Source organism: Apostichopus japonicus, chromosome 7, assembly GCF_037975245.1.
Source record: "Apostichopus japonicus isolate 1M-3 chromosome 7, ASM3797524v1, whole genome shotgun sequence".
NCBI classification, from domain to species: Eukaryota; Metazoa; Echinodermata; class Holothuroidea; order Aspidochirotida; family Stichopodidae; genus Apostichopus; species Apostichopus japonicus.
Window position 1 is genome coordinate 7,478,079 of NC_092567.1, and position 16,867 is coordinate 7,494,945.

General features: G+C 33.8%; 2 protein-coding genes across 2 annotated transcripts in view; both read left to right on the plus strand.

The window, feature by feature from the left end:
* The window catches only part of LOC139970061 (uncharacterized), a 126,865-nt gene that overhangs the window by 62,531 nt on the left and 47,467 nt on the right, over positions 1 to 16,867 (plus strand). The window lies entirely within an intron of this gene.
* Positions 4,215 to 13,561, plus strand: LOC139970079 (uncharacterized). The gene is made up of 6 exons (XM_071975720.1): positions 4,215 to 5,682; positions 8,806 to 9,051; positions 9,775 to 9,912; positions 10,608 to 10,824; positions 11,671 to 11,732; positions 12,945 to 13,561. Exons 2-4 carry the CDS (start codon positions 8,806 to 8,808, stop codon positions 10,749 to 10,751), a joined length of 528 nt encoding a protein of 175 aa, XP_071831821.1. The 5' UTR covers positions 4,215 to 5,682; the 3' UTR covers positions 10,752 to 10,824; positions 11,671 to 11,732; positions 12,945 to 13,561.

The window sequence follows — 16,867 nt, forward strand, 5'->3', positions numbered from 1 at the left end:
CCAATATCACGGTTCTTTATTGTTTTGCCGTAACATTTCGTTACCTGTTTTATTCATATTGTTAATACGTTCTGTGAACCTGTTCAAGTTTTGACTGAAGGATATTCAAGTCTTTAGTGACTTTTATTTCATCTAATTATCTTCACCTCTACTACGGAATGGACTTTCCCTTTTCCATACCATATCTGACTTCCATGCAGTGAATTGAAGTGGATCCTGTATAACTAGTACAACTGTCCTTGGATGAACTTTTAATCACTTATTAATTCCGCGCCGCGCCTTTTGATGAAGAACCTGTATCTTGAATCATTGCAAAGGCCCAGCTCTACTACACCATTGAGTGCATCGACCCAGTCTTAATAGATACATTATTTCTTTCTATCAGGGGCTTAAGTTAATCGTCTTCGTTGTTCACTTATTTGTACCATTCACCTTTATTATTCATATTATTTGTAGAATATAGAACTATTATTATTCAAAATACCATTCGAAACCTTGTCGATCTTTTCTTTTATAGGTTAACTCCCTTGGAAACTCTTTTTGCAGGAATAAGAATTATAAACATGTCGTTTCCGTAACATGGAGAAAGTACCTAGTTTTGCAGAAGACTGTAGAAAGAGTACTAAGGTAACGGATATATACCAACTATAACTTTATTTCACATCTACGATATGCCATGACGTCTTAGTGTGCCAACTTATATATTGATTTATACAAAAGAAATAGCTTACTGGTCTTAGGGCATTGGCACATCTCACTGTAACTAGGAATTTAGCTACATGTAAAGTAGAGGGGGAGGGGGTCACATGTGTAAAACAGTTTGGATGGGGAGTGTAGCAATTATGGAGAGGAACTTTTCATTATATGTGTATATTTACGCATACATACACAGACGAAATGCATTCATAATATAGTGGGAAAATCTAAAAATATTTGATTTATTACAAAGCATTATATCTGAGTTTATTAAAAGTGGTACATTTTTATAATTACAACCCTTAAGTTATAATGTGTAAAAATTGTATTTCATATTTCAAAGTTGAGAATGTGTTTTTATCTCCATATATTACAGATATGGAGATTATCTCACACCAATCGTTTTCAGTCTGAGGGCTGTTTAAATGCCTACTAGTTTTTAGCCAAATGTCTGTTTGATGTGAAATCTTATCATATGGTACATCACAAGATGACACTTAAATGTTACTTATTGATAACATTTTAAAATGATCAGAAAACATACTTTTGTTACGTTTTCCGTAATGTTTTAGGTGATTTTTAATACAGCGCATGGTACTTAAAGGTATTGCGATGTAGATGTGTCCATTTGCTCAATTACATCGGGGTGAACATAGTGTTGTTATTTTTTATCGTGACCTGTGCCTTTAAATTTAACTCCCTGTCTTTATAATAATAAGATGAAATCACACGGTGATCATGCAGTAATAAGACAATACCATTGGTTGAATTTATGCTACCCATTGTGATTGGACGAGCGTTTGTCGATATGCTGGATGTTTGGGGCAAAAGTAAATCGAACTTCTGTGCAAGCCTGCAGCCTGTTGCGCTTTGTATATTTACGTCTAGACTGTGCACGTGCTCGTACAACCAAAGCCATTTCTCCACAATCACGTATAAAGCAATTGAAGTCTCCACAATTAGATGATCCAGTGCAGCAGAATATTGGTATTTGCGGTTCATATTTACTAAATCCAACTCGCCATTAGAAGAAAGCGGTAAGTTTATTTATTTAGTAACTATTTAATTATAATATTTAAATGATAATATTATGAATTTTGGTACGCCACTGTGTCGATCTAACGTTACCGGCATTATTACAGTGAACCGAGCGTAGGGCTGATTTGTACTACTGTAGTATATTACTACTACTAGACCCAGCCTAGGCTTATTTACAGTATTGTGAAGTAAGGAGCTCTGCTAAAATCGATAACCCCATGTTCGTAATATTTCAGCAAGGGAAAATGAAAACCTACCAGTTTTCAAATATGTAAAGAAATTATTAATAAATACAATGTAAGGTCACAAATTTTACAATCTTCCCACAAAAAATGACCTTTGTAAAGTATTTCCGTCCGGTATTTGAACATTGTGTTAACTTGAATGGAACGTCGCAAAACTCGACACTGTAGCAATCAACCACAATTTTCGGTGAATAAAATGAATGTATTATGAATTGAAGGTGAGAATAAGACCAGTTTATATCAAATATTTAATGCGTATCAACATGGACGCCATTTTAGTTGGTCGTTCGAATTATACTCCGACGTTGTCAACATAGGCAAAGGTTAGCCAATATTTTTCTGTACAGAGAATACAAAATTTCCCGTAAATTTACCAGACTTTCACAATTGATATCTGCTAAGCAGATTAAATGAAGGGTGAATTTTGTTTCATACGGGCATTTTTTCAATTGAATGGTTGAAAATCCTCTCATATTCTGTTCTAAACTATGCAGGATCCATCTAGTAATACTTCTACTACTAGTGGCTAGTTGTACTTTTAAGTAATAAATTACAGTAAGAGTAATGTGAAGTTGGTACAATGCATAGTCTGAACTTGTCATTTTCGTAATATTTCAGCATGGAAAAAAAGGCGTACCATTTAAATATATGTAAAGGATCCAGCTAGGCCTAGTTCCATTAATACCCTGCCACAGTTTACCCGCACCCTGTAGGCTTAAGTGGCTACTAGGTGGCTACTTTCTTAAAGAGCGTTCTTGATAACAATGCAATCGTAGCCACTACCCTTACTTCCCCTGACTCAAAATCATTTTCTACTGTTCCCTGTACGAAATGATACACATAAATGCCAAGGTGCAACAGGACTCACCCTAGCTACAGTACTCGATCTACTCATTCAGATTTAAACAATTTAAATAAATTTCTGTATCAAAAGATATACAGAAATGAGAATGCTGCAATTGGAGCCATCTAGCCAATATTTCTACTCCTCGCACATTTTTCTTTATTAAAGGATAGGCAGAAATGAGACCGATACAATCAGAGCCATGGTAGCCACACATTCTACTTCCCTCGGTCTTTAATAAAATGTAAAAAGATAGGCAGAAATGAAAGCCAAGCCATCGTAGCCACTATCTTTACTTCCCTCCGACTTATAATATTCTTAACATTTGTTTGAATAAAAATAGGCCGCAAAAAAAATGATGCATAAAACCATCTAGGCACTCTGCTTGCGACCCTCAGACTTGAAATATTTTTCAATAATTTTCTGTATAAAAGGATAGGCAGATATAACTACGTGCAACTGGGGTCATCGTAATCAGTCTGTCTGTTCTCCTCAGGCTTAGAATAATTTTAAACATATTTATGAAAAAGTTTCTGGGATAAAGAAAAAAATGTCAATATTTGAAAGATATTTATTTCAGCGTGTATTAGATGTGTACAGGGGATATTTTCGAGTTACAGGGTATTATGCAACTTCTCTGTAATAATATCGTGACGACCTTCGGAATCTGTGGTCAATTTCTATTGCTCCCCTATCAACTTCAATTTAGGGTCCTAGTAGTAAGGTTTGCTTGTTATAAGTTATAGAAGGGAATCAAATTCTTGATTTTTTTTCAAATTTAATGTCTCTGTTTAGACCAAGTGAGAAAGTAAAATAACTAAAAGAAGTTTTTCAGTATTGTAGCGATTTCAGTGTGGTGGGAAACTACATTTTCTTACACAAAGTTGTTTACATTCATTGTAGTATATATTTGACTATAAATGAAAGAGTCTTTTGTAGTCTTGTAATCTGTAGTCTTAAGAATCTGTAAGTGTTAATTGAAAAACCTAATGAGCCTTAAAAATAAGTGTTATAAGCATCTCTTATCTTGATTTAAAAGCTTGGGAAAGTTTGCTGCATACTCTTATCTTATTATTAGTCCTTGGAAAGTTTCATTGTATGCATGTGCTTATATTTTCTTTGTAAAAAGGTGTGAAGACTGCTGGCTTATCAAGATTGGTGGTCAGTAGCTGGGCATGGGTTCTGTTTAAATGGGATGTAGTCAGTGGACAGTAGCTAGGTCTCAGTTGTAATTTGTCATCTACCATTTAGTTCGTTACTTTGGCAGTTACTTTAGATATCATATTTGCCATTGTAGGCATTTTGTCTGCAACCCTCAGTCTTTATATTTTTATTTTAAAATATTTTAAAAATATTCATATATTTTAAAAATATTTTATATAATATCAATATTTTTCTGTATAAAACGATAGGCAGAAATAAGGAGTGCAACTGAGGCCACCATAGTCACTCTGCCTGCTCCCCTCAGACTCAGAATTTTTTCAACATATCTATGAAAAAGTTTCTGGGATAGATGAAAAAATTGACAATATTTGAAAGATGTTTTATTTCAGATTGTATTGATGTATACAGGGGATATTTCCTGAGTTACAGGGTATTATGCAACTTCTGTGTAATAATATCATGACGACCTTCGGAATCTGTGGTCAGTTTGTATTGCTCCCCTATCAAGCTTCAATTTAGGGTCCTGGTAGTAAGGTTTGCTTTTTATAAGTTATAGAAGGGAATCAAAATTCTTGATTTTTTAAAAGTTAATGTTTCTTGTTTAGACAAAGTGAGAAAATAAAATAACTAAAAGTATTTTAAGTATTGTAGCGATTTCAGTGTGGTGAGAAACTTAATTCTTACACAAACTTGCTTACACCCATTGTAGTATATTTGGCTAAATGAAAGAGCCTTTTGTAGTCTTTGTAATCTGTACTCCTGAAAATCTGTAAGTGTTAATTGAAAAACCTAATGAGCCTTAAATATAAGTGTTATAGGCATCTCTTATCATGATTTAAAAGCTTGGGAAAGTTTTACTGTATACTCTTATCTTATTATTAGTCCTGGGAAGGTGCATGTGCTTATATTATTCTTTGTAAAAAGGTGCGAAAACTGCTGGCTTAACTCCAAGATTGGTAGTTAGTAGCTGGGCATGGGTTCTGTTTAAAATGGGATGTAGTCAGTGGACAGTAGCTATGTCTCAGTTGTAAGTTGTCAGCTACCATTTATTTTGCTACTCTCACAGTTACTTTAGATATCACCTTTAGCCATGTCAGTCAGTCAAAAAGTAATTTAAAAAATAGTATTTTGGAACAGATTTCAGCATCACTTTGTAATGATGTGGAAATAGTTTATTAGTATGTACATAACATGGGTGTCTATATATTTTGAAGAAAGGGTTTAAATTTAACTTGATTAGTTATTAGTTGTTAACAGTTAGTAATTATTCATTCAAGTTTTGTTTACATTGTGGTTATTTAGCCTTTTCAGTCAATGTCTTGCATTAATAAATAAAACCAATTTTAATAGCTGAATTTCGTGACTTATTTTGGAACTACAATGTTGTTCTTTGAACAGTTAACTTTTTGTGACAGTTTCCTCAATTTTCAGTAGAAGAGTCTCGTTAAACTTTCTACAATTTGGGAGTAAAGCTACAATATAACGAAATGTCTTGCCTATGTGTCCATTTTGGACATTACAAATATTCTGCAAAGAGTTTTCTCATCCCTATGGTCTCTGATGTTCATTGCAGGTATAAATTGTTTCAGAACAATTTCGTGTCTAATTGTAACGTATTGATACTAATACGTTTTTTTTTTCTTTACATGTGTCGTCTGTTGTCTTTACATCGGAAACCTACATCCAATTCATAAGGTATAGTATTATAAAGTTTGACTAAAGTTTGATTTTAACTGAAATCAGAAAAAGTTTGCTTTTGAATTATATCAAAGTTTGTGTATTGCTCAAGTTTGTTTAGCTTTAAAAGTCTGATTTTAAGATGACTCAAATTGAAATAATTTGGTCGGTTTAATGATGGTGCACTGCTGGATTTTAACAAGATTGAACAAGTTTGAAAAAGCCATACAAATTGAACCAAGTTTTGTCACTTTTCAATCTAGATTTTGTTTGATTGCAATAGTTTGGACATACAACATCGAAAATTTTCATACCAACAGAAAGAATATATAGTTTTCCATAGCCAAAATTAATATCACAAACATATAATACACTCAGATTAATAATACATTAACATAACTCATTACACTTAGCTTGTACACATTTTTCATAGCTCAAATATATTTTCAAAAAAGCTATATAACATATATATAATCTAAAAAAAATTTCCAAATAATTAATATCAAACATAATGCCCCGCAAATCTAGGAGGTCACGTGTAGGAAGGTTGAACCCAAAAAACTCTATTGCAACATCTACACAGTGTTTGACACCAACATCTCATGAAGTTCCTACTCTAGATATTTCATTTACATTCATAGTGATGGGTTCATTCCATCAGGGAGACATGCAGTTCTCAGAGTACACAGCGGGAAGACAATGTTCTTGCAATGCTCTTATTGCTCTTATTTTTATCAACATATATGAAGTCATAACTACCTCTCATATTAATAGAATCTTACAAGAAGGTGACAAATTGTACAAATTAATAAGAGAAAGATTAATACTCACAAATCACCTTGATATTTCGCAATATTTAACTACAGATGATTTACCATCTCAAGTATCCCTTGATAACATCATACACAATCTAAAATTTTTCCCAAGTATATATGGCAAGTTTTCAATTGATGATTCATGGTCTGAATCTATTTTGGAACCAATGGATATTATTGTTCAACACGCACTGTGTGTATCTGATACTAATGTTATGGTTCTTGGAGAATATATGATAGCAATATTTAAACAATCAAATGATAAATATGGGGTATTTGATTCACACAGTAGAAATAACCATGGCTTGCTTGCTGAAAATGGCAGTGTTGTTCTCCTTTAGTAATATACAAAATCTCATCTCTCATTTACGCAATTTAGGTCAATCATTATCTCTGTGTGCTTCAACCATTGTAGAGATTAAACCAATTTCAATACAATCTGTCATGCATACTATAAAAAACTAACCACTGACAAGCTTAACACTTTGCAAGTAAAGTATAACAGTCTAGAAGTTGTAATCATTGATGAAATTTCGATGGTAGGAAATAGACAATTTCTCTTCATACATGAGAGGTTGCAAGAAATAATGGGTAATAAAAAACCATTTGGAGGCATTAACATAATTACAGTTGGTGACCTTTTCCAACTGAAACCTGTTATGGATCGATGGATATTTGAAGATCTTGAGCATGGTTATGGACCTCTTGCGTCAAATATGTGGAAAGAATATTTTTCTGTACATGAATTGACAGAAATCATGAGACAAAAAGATGACATACAATTTGCACAAATGCTAAATAGGCTTAGAGAAGGAAAACATACTGAAGCCGACATACAGGATTTAAAATCATGCATCATACATAACGAAACACTAATTTCGTCTTCCATTCCACATTTATATCCCACCAACGCTTTGGTCAATCAGCATAACGATAAAGCATTCACTTTGTCTTGTTATGAGAAGATAACTATTTCTGCTCAAGATTCAATTTGTGGAAATATGGCAAACAACATCAAGGAACAAATTAAAGCTGCAATACCAAAAGATGTTAGTAAAACTTCTGGTCTGTTTGGTACACTAACAATTGCAGTTGGCAATAAATAGCAAATATAAATGTTGAAGATGGCATAACAAATGGCAGTGGTTGTGTATTGAAAAATATTCATTACATTGACGCTAATAATCCTTTACCTAGTATACTGTGGGTTCAATTTGATAATCCAGATATTGGTAAAATTTCAAGAGCTCACTTCAAAACCTATTACAATACACACATTGAGAGTACTTGGACGCCCATATTTGCTATTAAAAGAATTTTTTTAGTAACAAATCGAAAAGTCGTAGCTATAAGACAACAATTTCTTTTGAGGCCTGCATGTGCCAAGACCATACATAAAGCTCAAGGTGACACACTAACAGAAGTAGCTGTCCATATGGGGAAATCTACAATTGCACATGCACACTACGTGGCATTGAGTAGAGTAACAACAACAAAAAAAGTCTCCATGTGTTGGAACTTAATGAATCCAAAATCAAAGTTACAGAAAGTGTAATCAATGAAATGGAATGTATGAAATCTACTTCTGTTATGAATTTATGTTATACGCCAATGTATTCTATGAAATCAGCCACTTTAACATTGTCATTTCAAAATTGCAGATCACTTCATAAACATTTCAAAGATCTATCAACAGACCCATAATTTTACTAAGTCTGATTTAATATGTGTCGCAGAAAGTAGATTAACAAGTAGAGATAGAGATTATGATATTCCTGGATTTGTTTCAATGAGAAATGATCAAATTCAAACTGTGCAGCAACGCCCACCACATGGTCTTGTGATGTTTCTAAGGCAAAATTGTGGATATTCTAGTGTATCATTGCATAACAGTAATTTGTTTGAATGCATGACTGTGACTGTCACTAGTCCAATCACAATACAAGTATCAACAGTTTATAAGGCTCCCTCTTGTTCTTTCCATGAATTTAAACACTTCATTTAAGCTAAACTTAGACCACAAGTATCAATTGATGAGCCTTTTCTTATTGTGGGAGATTTCAATTTCAATGTCCATCAGGAATCAACATTTCTACAGTTCAAGACCTCTACATTTCAATGTGAACAATATGTAAATCAATTAACTACATCAGCTACCACAATAGACCTGGTATTTTCGAATGTAGATCTACTCCTATGCCAAGCAATCTATTGTGTGTGGTCTGACCATAAAACTTTGCAAGTTGCAATTTAAACATTCCAGTATTAGTAGCATATTTGGAATAATGCATGCCTTTTTGGTCCCTCTTATTCCTTTCATCATCAGATGGCATCGAAGACAATGGTTGTTTATATGCTTACTGAACTGGAGACCAGAGGATCAAATTATTTTGCTTATGCACTATCAGAAGACGGCGACATACATGAAATGTTTGTCGTCAGTATTGGGAAGTCGCTGGCAAAAACGCTAGCAATCAAGTTGAAAAAGGACAATTTTTTTGTCCTAGCCAACTTTTCCTTAAATAAACAGAAGGAATGTTCCTATCTGCTGTTGGCTGCCTACAAATCAAAGGTAAGATTTTACCAGATTCACAATTGGTTCAAGAAATACTGACACTTATGTACTTTTACCAGATCTAACCAGAACATTTTTCCTACAGCAGGTATCAACCATTTTATACAACTGAAAGTGGAAACAATTCAGTTCAACCGTAAGTTGGGTAATGAAAGACCCTCTTCAGGACTTAAACAGTTGGCTCGCCCAAACCTTTCGTATTTTATAACTTCTATTGATTCATATCAGTCTGCTAATTTTCATATGTATATAGACAACATTGAAGATTACAGATACATTCAGTCATATACTACAAATTATACACAAATGAACTAGGATTGGCAGACTAGCTTCATCTGTATCCACAGACATGACCTGAATAGTATGGATTGGTTTGAAAGGCGAAAAGTGAAAAACTAGTGGAGACAAAAACAAGGGGGATATATATATGTAAAGAAACATGTTGCTGGATGCAAGCAAAACTATTTGCAAATATGTTTTGTGTTGCTAGCTATCACATATATTTGAAAATGTTTTTCAGAACATCTTTCAATTAAATTTGGAAACTTAAGTTTCTCAAATCTCACAAACTAAATGCTACAAAACTAATGAGAGTACTTTTGAATAACCAATTGTTCACATTTTTCCCATTAAAATGAAAGATATTCATAACACATTGATCACCTTTATTGTACCCATACCACCAGTGAAAAACAACCATCTATTTCTTATTTACAATAGGTTTTCAAAACATCGAAATCATTTCCTCTTCCAAAAGAGAAACTAGAGAAGTTTTTCAACCCAACAATCTGCACCATCCCTGATGCTTTAGCGTCACCAAAGAAGAGGAAGCTTTCCGTTGAAGGAAAAGTAGCAAAGGTAATTTAATATGTTTAAAGTATCTAATCAAAATAATATGTTAAAAGAGGAACAGGAAAAGTTTTCACAATGTTAAGTGGAAAGATATCTTTTAATGAAACTTTCATTTGGATATCACAAAGTTACACCAAATTCACTACATCACAAAACTAACAAACACTGTGTGTATGTGTCTGTGAATATTTAAGACATCATCTTTGTAAAAAGTGGTACTAAATATCAAACTAATATGCAGCTGTTACAATCATGGTCTTATTTGCTGGGTAAATACTCCATAATGAGCAAATGATATGAAACCCTCAACATTTCACTTAAAATAGTGAGAAGTACAGGCAAAATTCATATACGCAAACAGGAGCTGGCTCCAAAGTTTTGCGCTAACATAGCAGCTCAAATAGTTCTCATTCATACCTTTTGTACATGTACCAGTTCTGCTAATTATTACTGTGATAAATATGTATGATTTGGTGTTATAACCGCACAGTGTATTTCTATTAAAGATTGCGGTACACTACATTGCCTAGAAAATATATGTAAAGCAATTACAGTACTCTACATGTTTTTCAAGGGATGCAAATAACATCAATACATTTTCCAGTTTGTTCAGGTGTACCACTTAACATAAAAACAACAAACATTGATATAGTATATTATTCACAATTTTCACAAAATTCACTTTTCTGTTCATTTGTTAGGTGTATGATATGAAAGAAGGGCCCACGTGGAAAAGGCGTGATATTCTACTCGCAGATGATATTACAAAAAAAAGTATCTGCTGTAAACTGTGGGGGAGCATTCGGAAAAAAAATTACAGAAGAAGACACTGGATCGATTATTAAAATTTCCAATGTAGAAGTAGATATCTACTACGACAGACATCAGCTGAAGTCTACCACATTGACAGCGCTGGAGGTAAATATTGAAACGTATCTGTTCTCAATTATCGTTAACATGAATGAATCTGACAGTGTTCACACTACATTCAATTTATTTTTAGGAATTTGATAAATAGAATACACCAAAGGGGAAATATTGTATTAAGATAAAGAAAATGAAATACATAAACACAGTGGAATATTAAAAGGTAGCAAGGGGAGGGTGGAAATTTCAGCAGACAATAAGATAGAACAGTTGATCTGACTTTATAACAATTTTGCATTTTAGCCACCCACCTATGTTAACATAAATTTCTCAGAGAATAGAGGTACATTCCTGAGGCGACATGGCATCCTGGCACTGTTACAATGTTAAAGATAGACAAAAATTTCTCAAGGGGGAGAACACCAGAATGACATTCCTTGCAGAAATAACAAACAAAGATTTTGTCCCAGATGTCAACTATTTTAGATATATGCCACTGTATAAACATACTTAGGTTGATTGCATAATTTAACATCTCAAGTACAGAAACAAAATGTCTCTCACTGATTTTTCTAAGCTGCTATGATAGAATTTTTATTAAGTGGCCTATTGCCTTTTTTTCTATTCTTTGAACCACACAGATTGCGACATATCATTCTAGTCATAGCTAAGTACTAATTTCTGCTCTCTTTATTGTGCACAACCCTAAAAACTGCATTCTAAACCATGTCAAATGACCCTACATATTTCAGTATCAAAATTCAATTGTGTCTTTCAGCTTCTGTCTATAATATAATACAACAAATTATATAGTTAACTCAAGATTCAAAACCTGTAAACCACAAACCAAGTATGAACATAAATGCTCATGAAAACTACTTTCCAATTTCTTCACAGATAACGGGAAAACAGGTTTCAGCTAAGGCAAGCTACACCATCATTGGTATAGATAACGAAGAGTAAGTTCAATTGTCATATATAATTTTATCATGACACATGAGCAATAGTGTTCTTCTTTACAAGAAAATTAACATTCTCACAAATCACCATAATTAATACAAATTTGAACAAGGCACCACCATACTATCAAAGTTGAATCTGTTATGGATCAAGTGTAGTTTCAAATTCGTATTCACATTTATACATGTTGTTATTAACAATGACTCCAATGTTCAACAATATTCTGTGATTTGTTCTCAATCTGGTGACCTCAAATTCACTTTAATTCAACCATTAAATGAAGACTCTGTAAACCAAGATTCATGTATATGATTTTTAGTTCATACATACAGATTCCATGGTACAATGATGAGAATTTATCACGATACTATTGTGAAAGTGTTACTTTAGGTTGTTCCAGAATTTAGACAAAAGGTCAACTAAGGATCTTATGCAGCTCAGACCATTGCCCTATATTTTCAATAGACTTTTAATTGATGACCCCCAAATTAACTTCAAATTAGTTGCCACCATATGCTGACTCGAGTATCAAGTTACATGTTCATATGTTTCATGTTAATTCACGATGTCTAGTAATTTGCTTCTGGTGACCCCAAAATTAACCTGCAAAGCTTTCAGAACAAATATTAAGTTTCATGTTGATACAACAATGTCTGGGAATTTGACTCCTGGTGACCCTTAAAATCTTCAGCACAATATGTGAACTTTAGTACCATGTTTCATGTTCATCCAACAATGTCTTGTTTGAACCTCAAAATACCATAGACCAAACACTTATAAGGCCTAAGGAATTTGGATCCATGACACATATCTAAAATATGTACCAAGTTTGGTTCAATCTCATTCAATACTCTTTGAATTATGAACGTTTGTTACGTACAAGACAAAAGAACAGAATAACAAACGGAGAAACATGATGATTTCTTGAACTGCTCTCACGCAACTAAAAATGTACCCTGGTTCACATTATATCTGCTCTGAACAGGGGACAAAAACTTAACTTGAGACTTCTCAAAACATGCCTGTGTCACCTTTTGCTGATCACTGATAGAAGATTATCAGTAACCATGCAAGTGTACCTTTCAACTGTGTCCAACACTTCTCTTCAAATTGTCCTTAGAAAGAGACACATTATCTTGAGTGCTTTCCTGTACCAAAGAAACAAATTCATCTGCCCTAGCTAATTTACTTTGTTTTTATTTAAATTTCAGACAAGACAATATCTCTATGATCACAGAGTGTGGGAACACTTTTGACATACCTTCCAGTCTGCTGGAAGTCACCTGCGTTGACCTCATCGACATGACTCCATTTCAATGTCAATTGACAGTGGAAGGAAATATGGTCAAGGAAATTCAGATGGAGTATCCTGGAACTACGGATCTATGGAGAAAGAACCAAATAAAACACTTTATATTTGGTGGATGGTCCACAATGATATTTATCCAGGGGCAACCAAACAGAGGGGAGGATGGGAAGGGGAGGGGGAAGGGGGGTTTAGGGCTTTTACCTTTAGCACATATCATTTTCTACTTCCAGTCTTCTCAACCGATTCATTCCCTTTAAAATAAAATTATTTATCATGTGTGCTGTAAAAGTAACCTATATTTAAACTAAAAATTTTATATCACCTTGCCAACATATAACTATACAACACATTCCTGCCATTTTAGTCTTTAGACAGACTATGACATTGTTATTGTTTAAGCTTCTTTTATATTCCTTTTACATCGTTGTTCTTTATTTTTTATATTTATAGTTCTATCAGGCATTTCTGAAAGATGTTAAAATAAAACGAGCGTATAAACAAACCATTACGACTATGTCATTTCTGTGCATTTTATTATGATGAAAATTTGAACACATATTACTAGACCCATTGGATCGACATGAAACTGGGACCTTAGCCAACATTTCGTGCTGAAATTGGGAGGTCCTTTTACTAGACATTCATTCATACATGAATAGAATCCTCAAATTTGATTGAACTTATCGTGATGTAATCTAACGAATAATCAACGCTCTGTGTTTAATGCTATCGCTGGATGTACTCTGGCTTCGCTTGTATTAAACCCAGAGCGTTGATTATTTTATATATAACCTCACTCTAGACAGTGACATAAACTCTAATTGTTAGAACAACATTAAACATGGTACATAAGGTCATTGGAACAAATTTGGTAATTATCATCAAAGTTCACGGGAAGTATATCTTATTAACCACAGCAGCTGTATTGACATGGTTTGCTATATAGATGTAGGCTCATTTGATCTGGTACTGGTGATTTGCATGGATACCGAAGAAAAAACCACTCATAGCTCAACCGGACGAGACACTTCAGACGGATCACATTTACTTCTCAAGAAATGTTTCAATAGCATTAGCATTTTACATCAGTGGATATAATATAGATAGAGATACAGCTGCATTGCTGCTCTTGTTTTACCATTTTGGCGTAAATGGAGGGGGGGGGGCACAACTTGTTATGCCTGAAAACAACCCTCACTGACCCTTAGACCAGAATCCTCTTCCACCATTCTTATAAACCTGACCCAACTATTATACAAAAAAAATATATCAGTCGTAATTAAACATATAAGAAAAGAGTGGTATGTATGCACCACTGTACCAAATCTAACGTTAGTGTGTTCCTAATACATAGCATCGTAGCACGTAATGTCTATATAACATACCCAATTTCGAGGGTGCCTTACGAAAATACTGCAGGAAATTTTTTGGAGAACTTTTGATATAATGTCTGTGATGCATTGAACTACCCAAAAATGCTTTAAAAATCTAGACCCGGTGTTGCTGGAACGAAACTGATTTTACAGCCTCTTTTTGAGTTTCAGCTGATGGCCTAATGTCCTTGGCATCAGAATTTCATCCTCTTCAAACAATTATGATACAATTTGTAGAGATGATGCTACAATTAGAGAAGCACTGAACAAAAGAGGTCTCACAGAATCCCTAAGACACAACTTTTAGCAGTGTTCTAACTAGATTGTTCATATTTTATGTCTTGTTTTGCAGTGATTGGGGGTTGGGGGGGTCCTGGATGATAGACTTTTCGGTGGGGAAATTTCCCTTGAGGGATCATCTGATATGTCATGGAGTAAATATATCCAATTAAAAACTTGCATTCTCATGGAGGAAGGGGATGGGTGGGAGGGGTAAGAATCAGGTGGTGGACCATACAATCATTACCCTGATAATGTAAACTGTACGCATGTCTTCAAAGAGCTGTAATCCGGATATGAAACTGGTAAATCCCTAAACAGGCTGATCTCAGGACTGAATAATTCCAGTTTACCTGATGATGAGAAAAAACAAAATGCATTTGGTCATCAGTTATAATGTTATTATTTATGTAAATTGACATTGCCCGGTCTGCAAGTAGCTTCATTCTACCATGTAACATTGTCAAACACAGCTACTATAAACATACAGTATGGTATGCTACTGTAGTTTCAAAATAAATTACTCAGTTATTATTATAATAACAATGTAAAGAAACTAAAGCAACTAGAATACAAATATATAGACTGTACAAGATGAGTTCAAGGTCTCATAATGCTTCCCACAGTGTATATACAGCTCACCTAATACCAAACTAATTGAAATATAAAGAAACATTAATTTGAAATTAAGACAAGCATTGAATATTCAATACAAACTTTAAGCAATACCACTAGCAATCCAGTCTGGTTTATATTCAATTGAGAAACACAAGTAATAACAATTTAACCCTGAAAACAGATGGAGCCTGAAAAAAACATGATGACCGTTTCGGTCACATAGTTTAGGAACCATTGGTTCACTGTACTGTCTATAGGTTGATGAATTTGTAGGATTTCTGAAATGATGACATTGTACTATAATTGATTGAGTTAAAGTACATATTTTTCTATCTGCAGACTTTGACATATAGTTGTTATTTCATAACATGTTGTTCGGTGCAGTCCTGTTGTGAGAGGGTGAGGGTTGGGTGGAGGCTACAGTTGTACGTCAGCTAAGTGCCCAGTGAAATATGTGATAAAGAATGATATACTTTTAACTTTAGATAAACAAAGACTTAAAAAAAGTGGATCTGGTGACACTGTGCATGGAACTGTGCCTGGCTCTCTATGTTACTGGTTTTGTGTACACCTTATTTGAATGATGCTTCTTTAGCCTCACAAGATGTGATTGTGAATCTTAGAACTGGTGTGCGACAGTTTATCAGGAGTTTGGCTAAAATTAACAAAGAAGAAAAGGAGATACAAACCCAACCATAATCTTCAGCTGATATGATAGACAGCTTTGAGATGAATATCAAAGGTGGAGTTGATTTGCATTCTACTGTCCAATTTTATATTTCAAATCATATTTCCAATATTTAAGCAAATGCTAAAAACAGTAATCTCTACTGTACTACAGTCAATAAATATCATAACAAACATAACACATTAAATTTCAAGATTATATCCATAGTTGTGTGACATATGTGTGACCTACCTAAATTAATCAAGGTGTTCTTGTTTTGATGGAGTGTTCATTACAAATACTTCTAACACAAAGCTCAGCAATACAGACTTAGTTGACTTCTTTAATGTTTCTACAGCATTATGGAATATCTAAAATGGTATTTCAAGTTTTTTTATTTTAATCTGAAGAAAATAAGTACCTCAACAGAAGACATATTTGTAGGTAACCCAAGCTACTTTCATATAAACCAACAAGTTGTCTTCCAGTTTTACAATTCTGGGAGTGTCAGGAGTTCTAGAAGACTTTATTCATATGAGTCTAGAAGGCAATTTTTATTTCAGTTTGGCAAATGGTAAAATGTACCAGAGGGTGTTGAGGTAGCTATTGTGTCATACTGTAGCAAGGTCATTACAAACATACCAAGTACTGGATTAATCCAGCAAGAATCCGATCGTTTTAATGTCCTTACTAGGGCGTAATCCTGTCAGTTGTATTTTGAGAAGATGAGTTAAAACTTTATATACATTATTTTAGTGCGAGTGAATGGAGATAAAAGAGTATTCCTAGATCTGCGACGCTATCCATACAATCTACCACACATCTTTGAAACGTTATCAATACTGTTCAACACTTACCATTAATGTGATTACCATCACATGGAGGAAA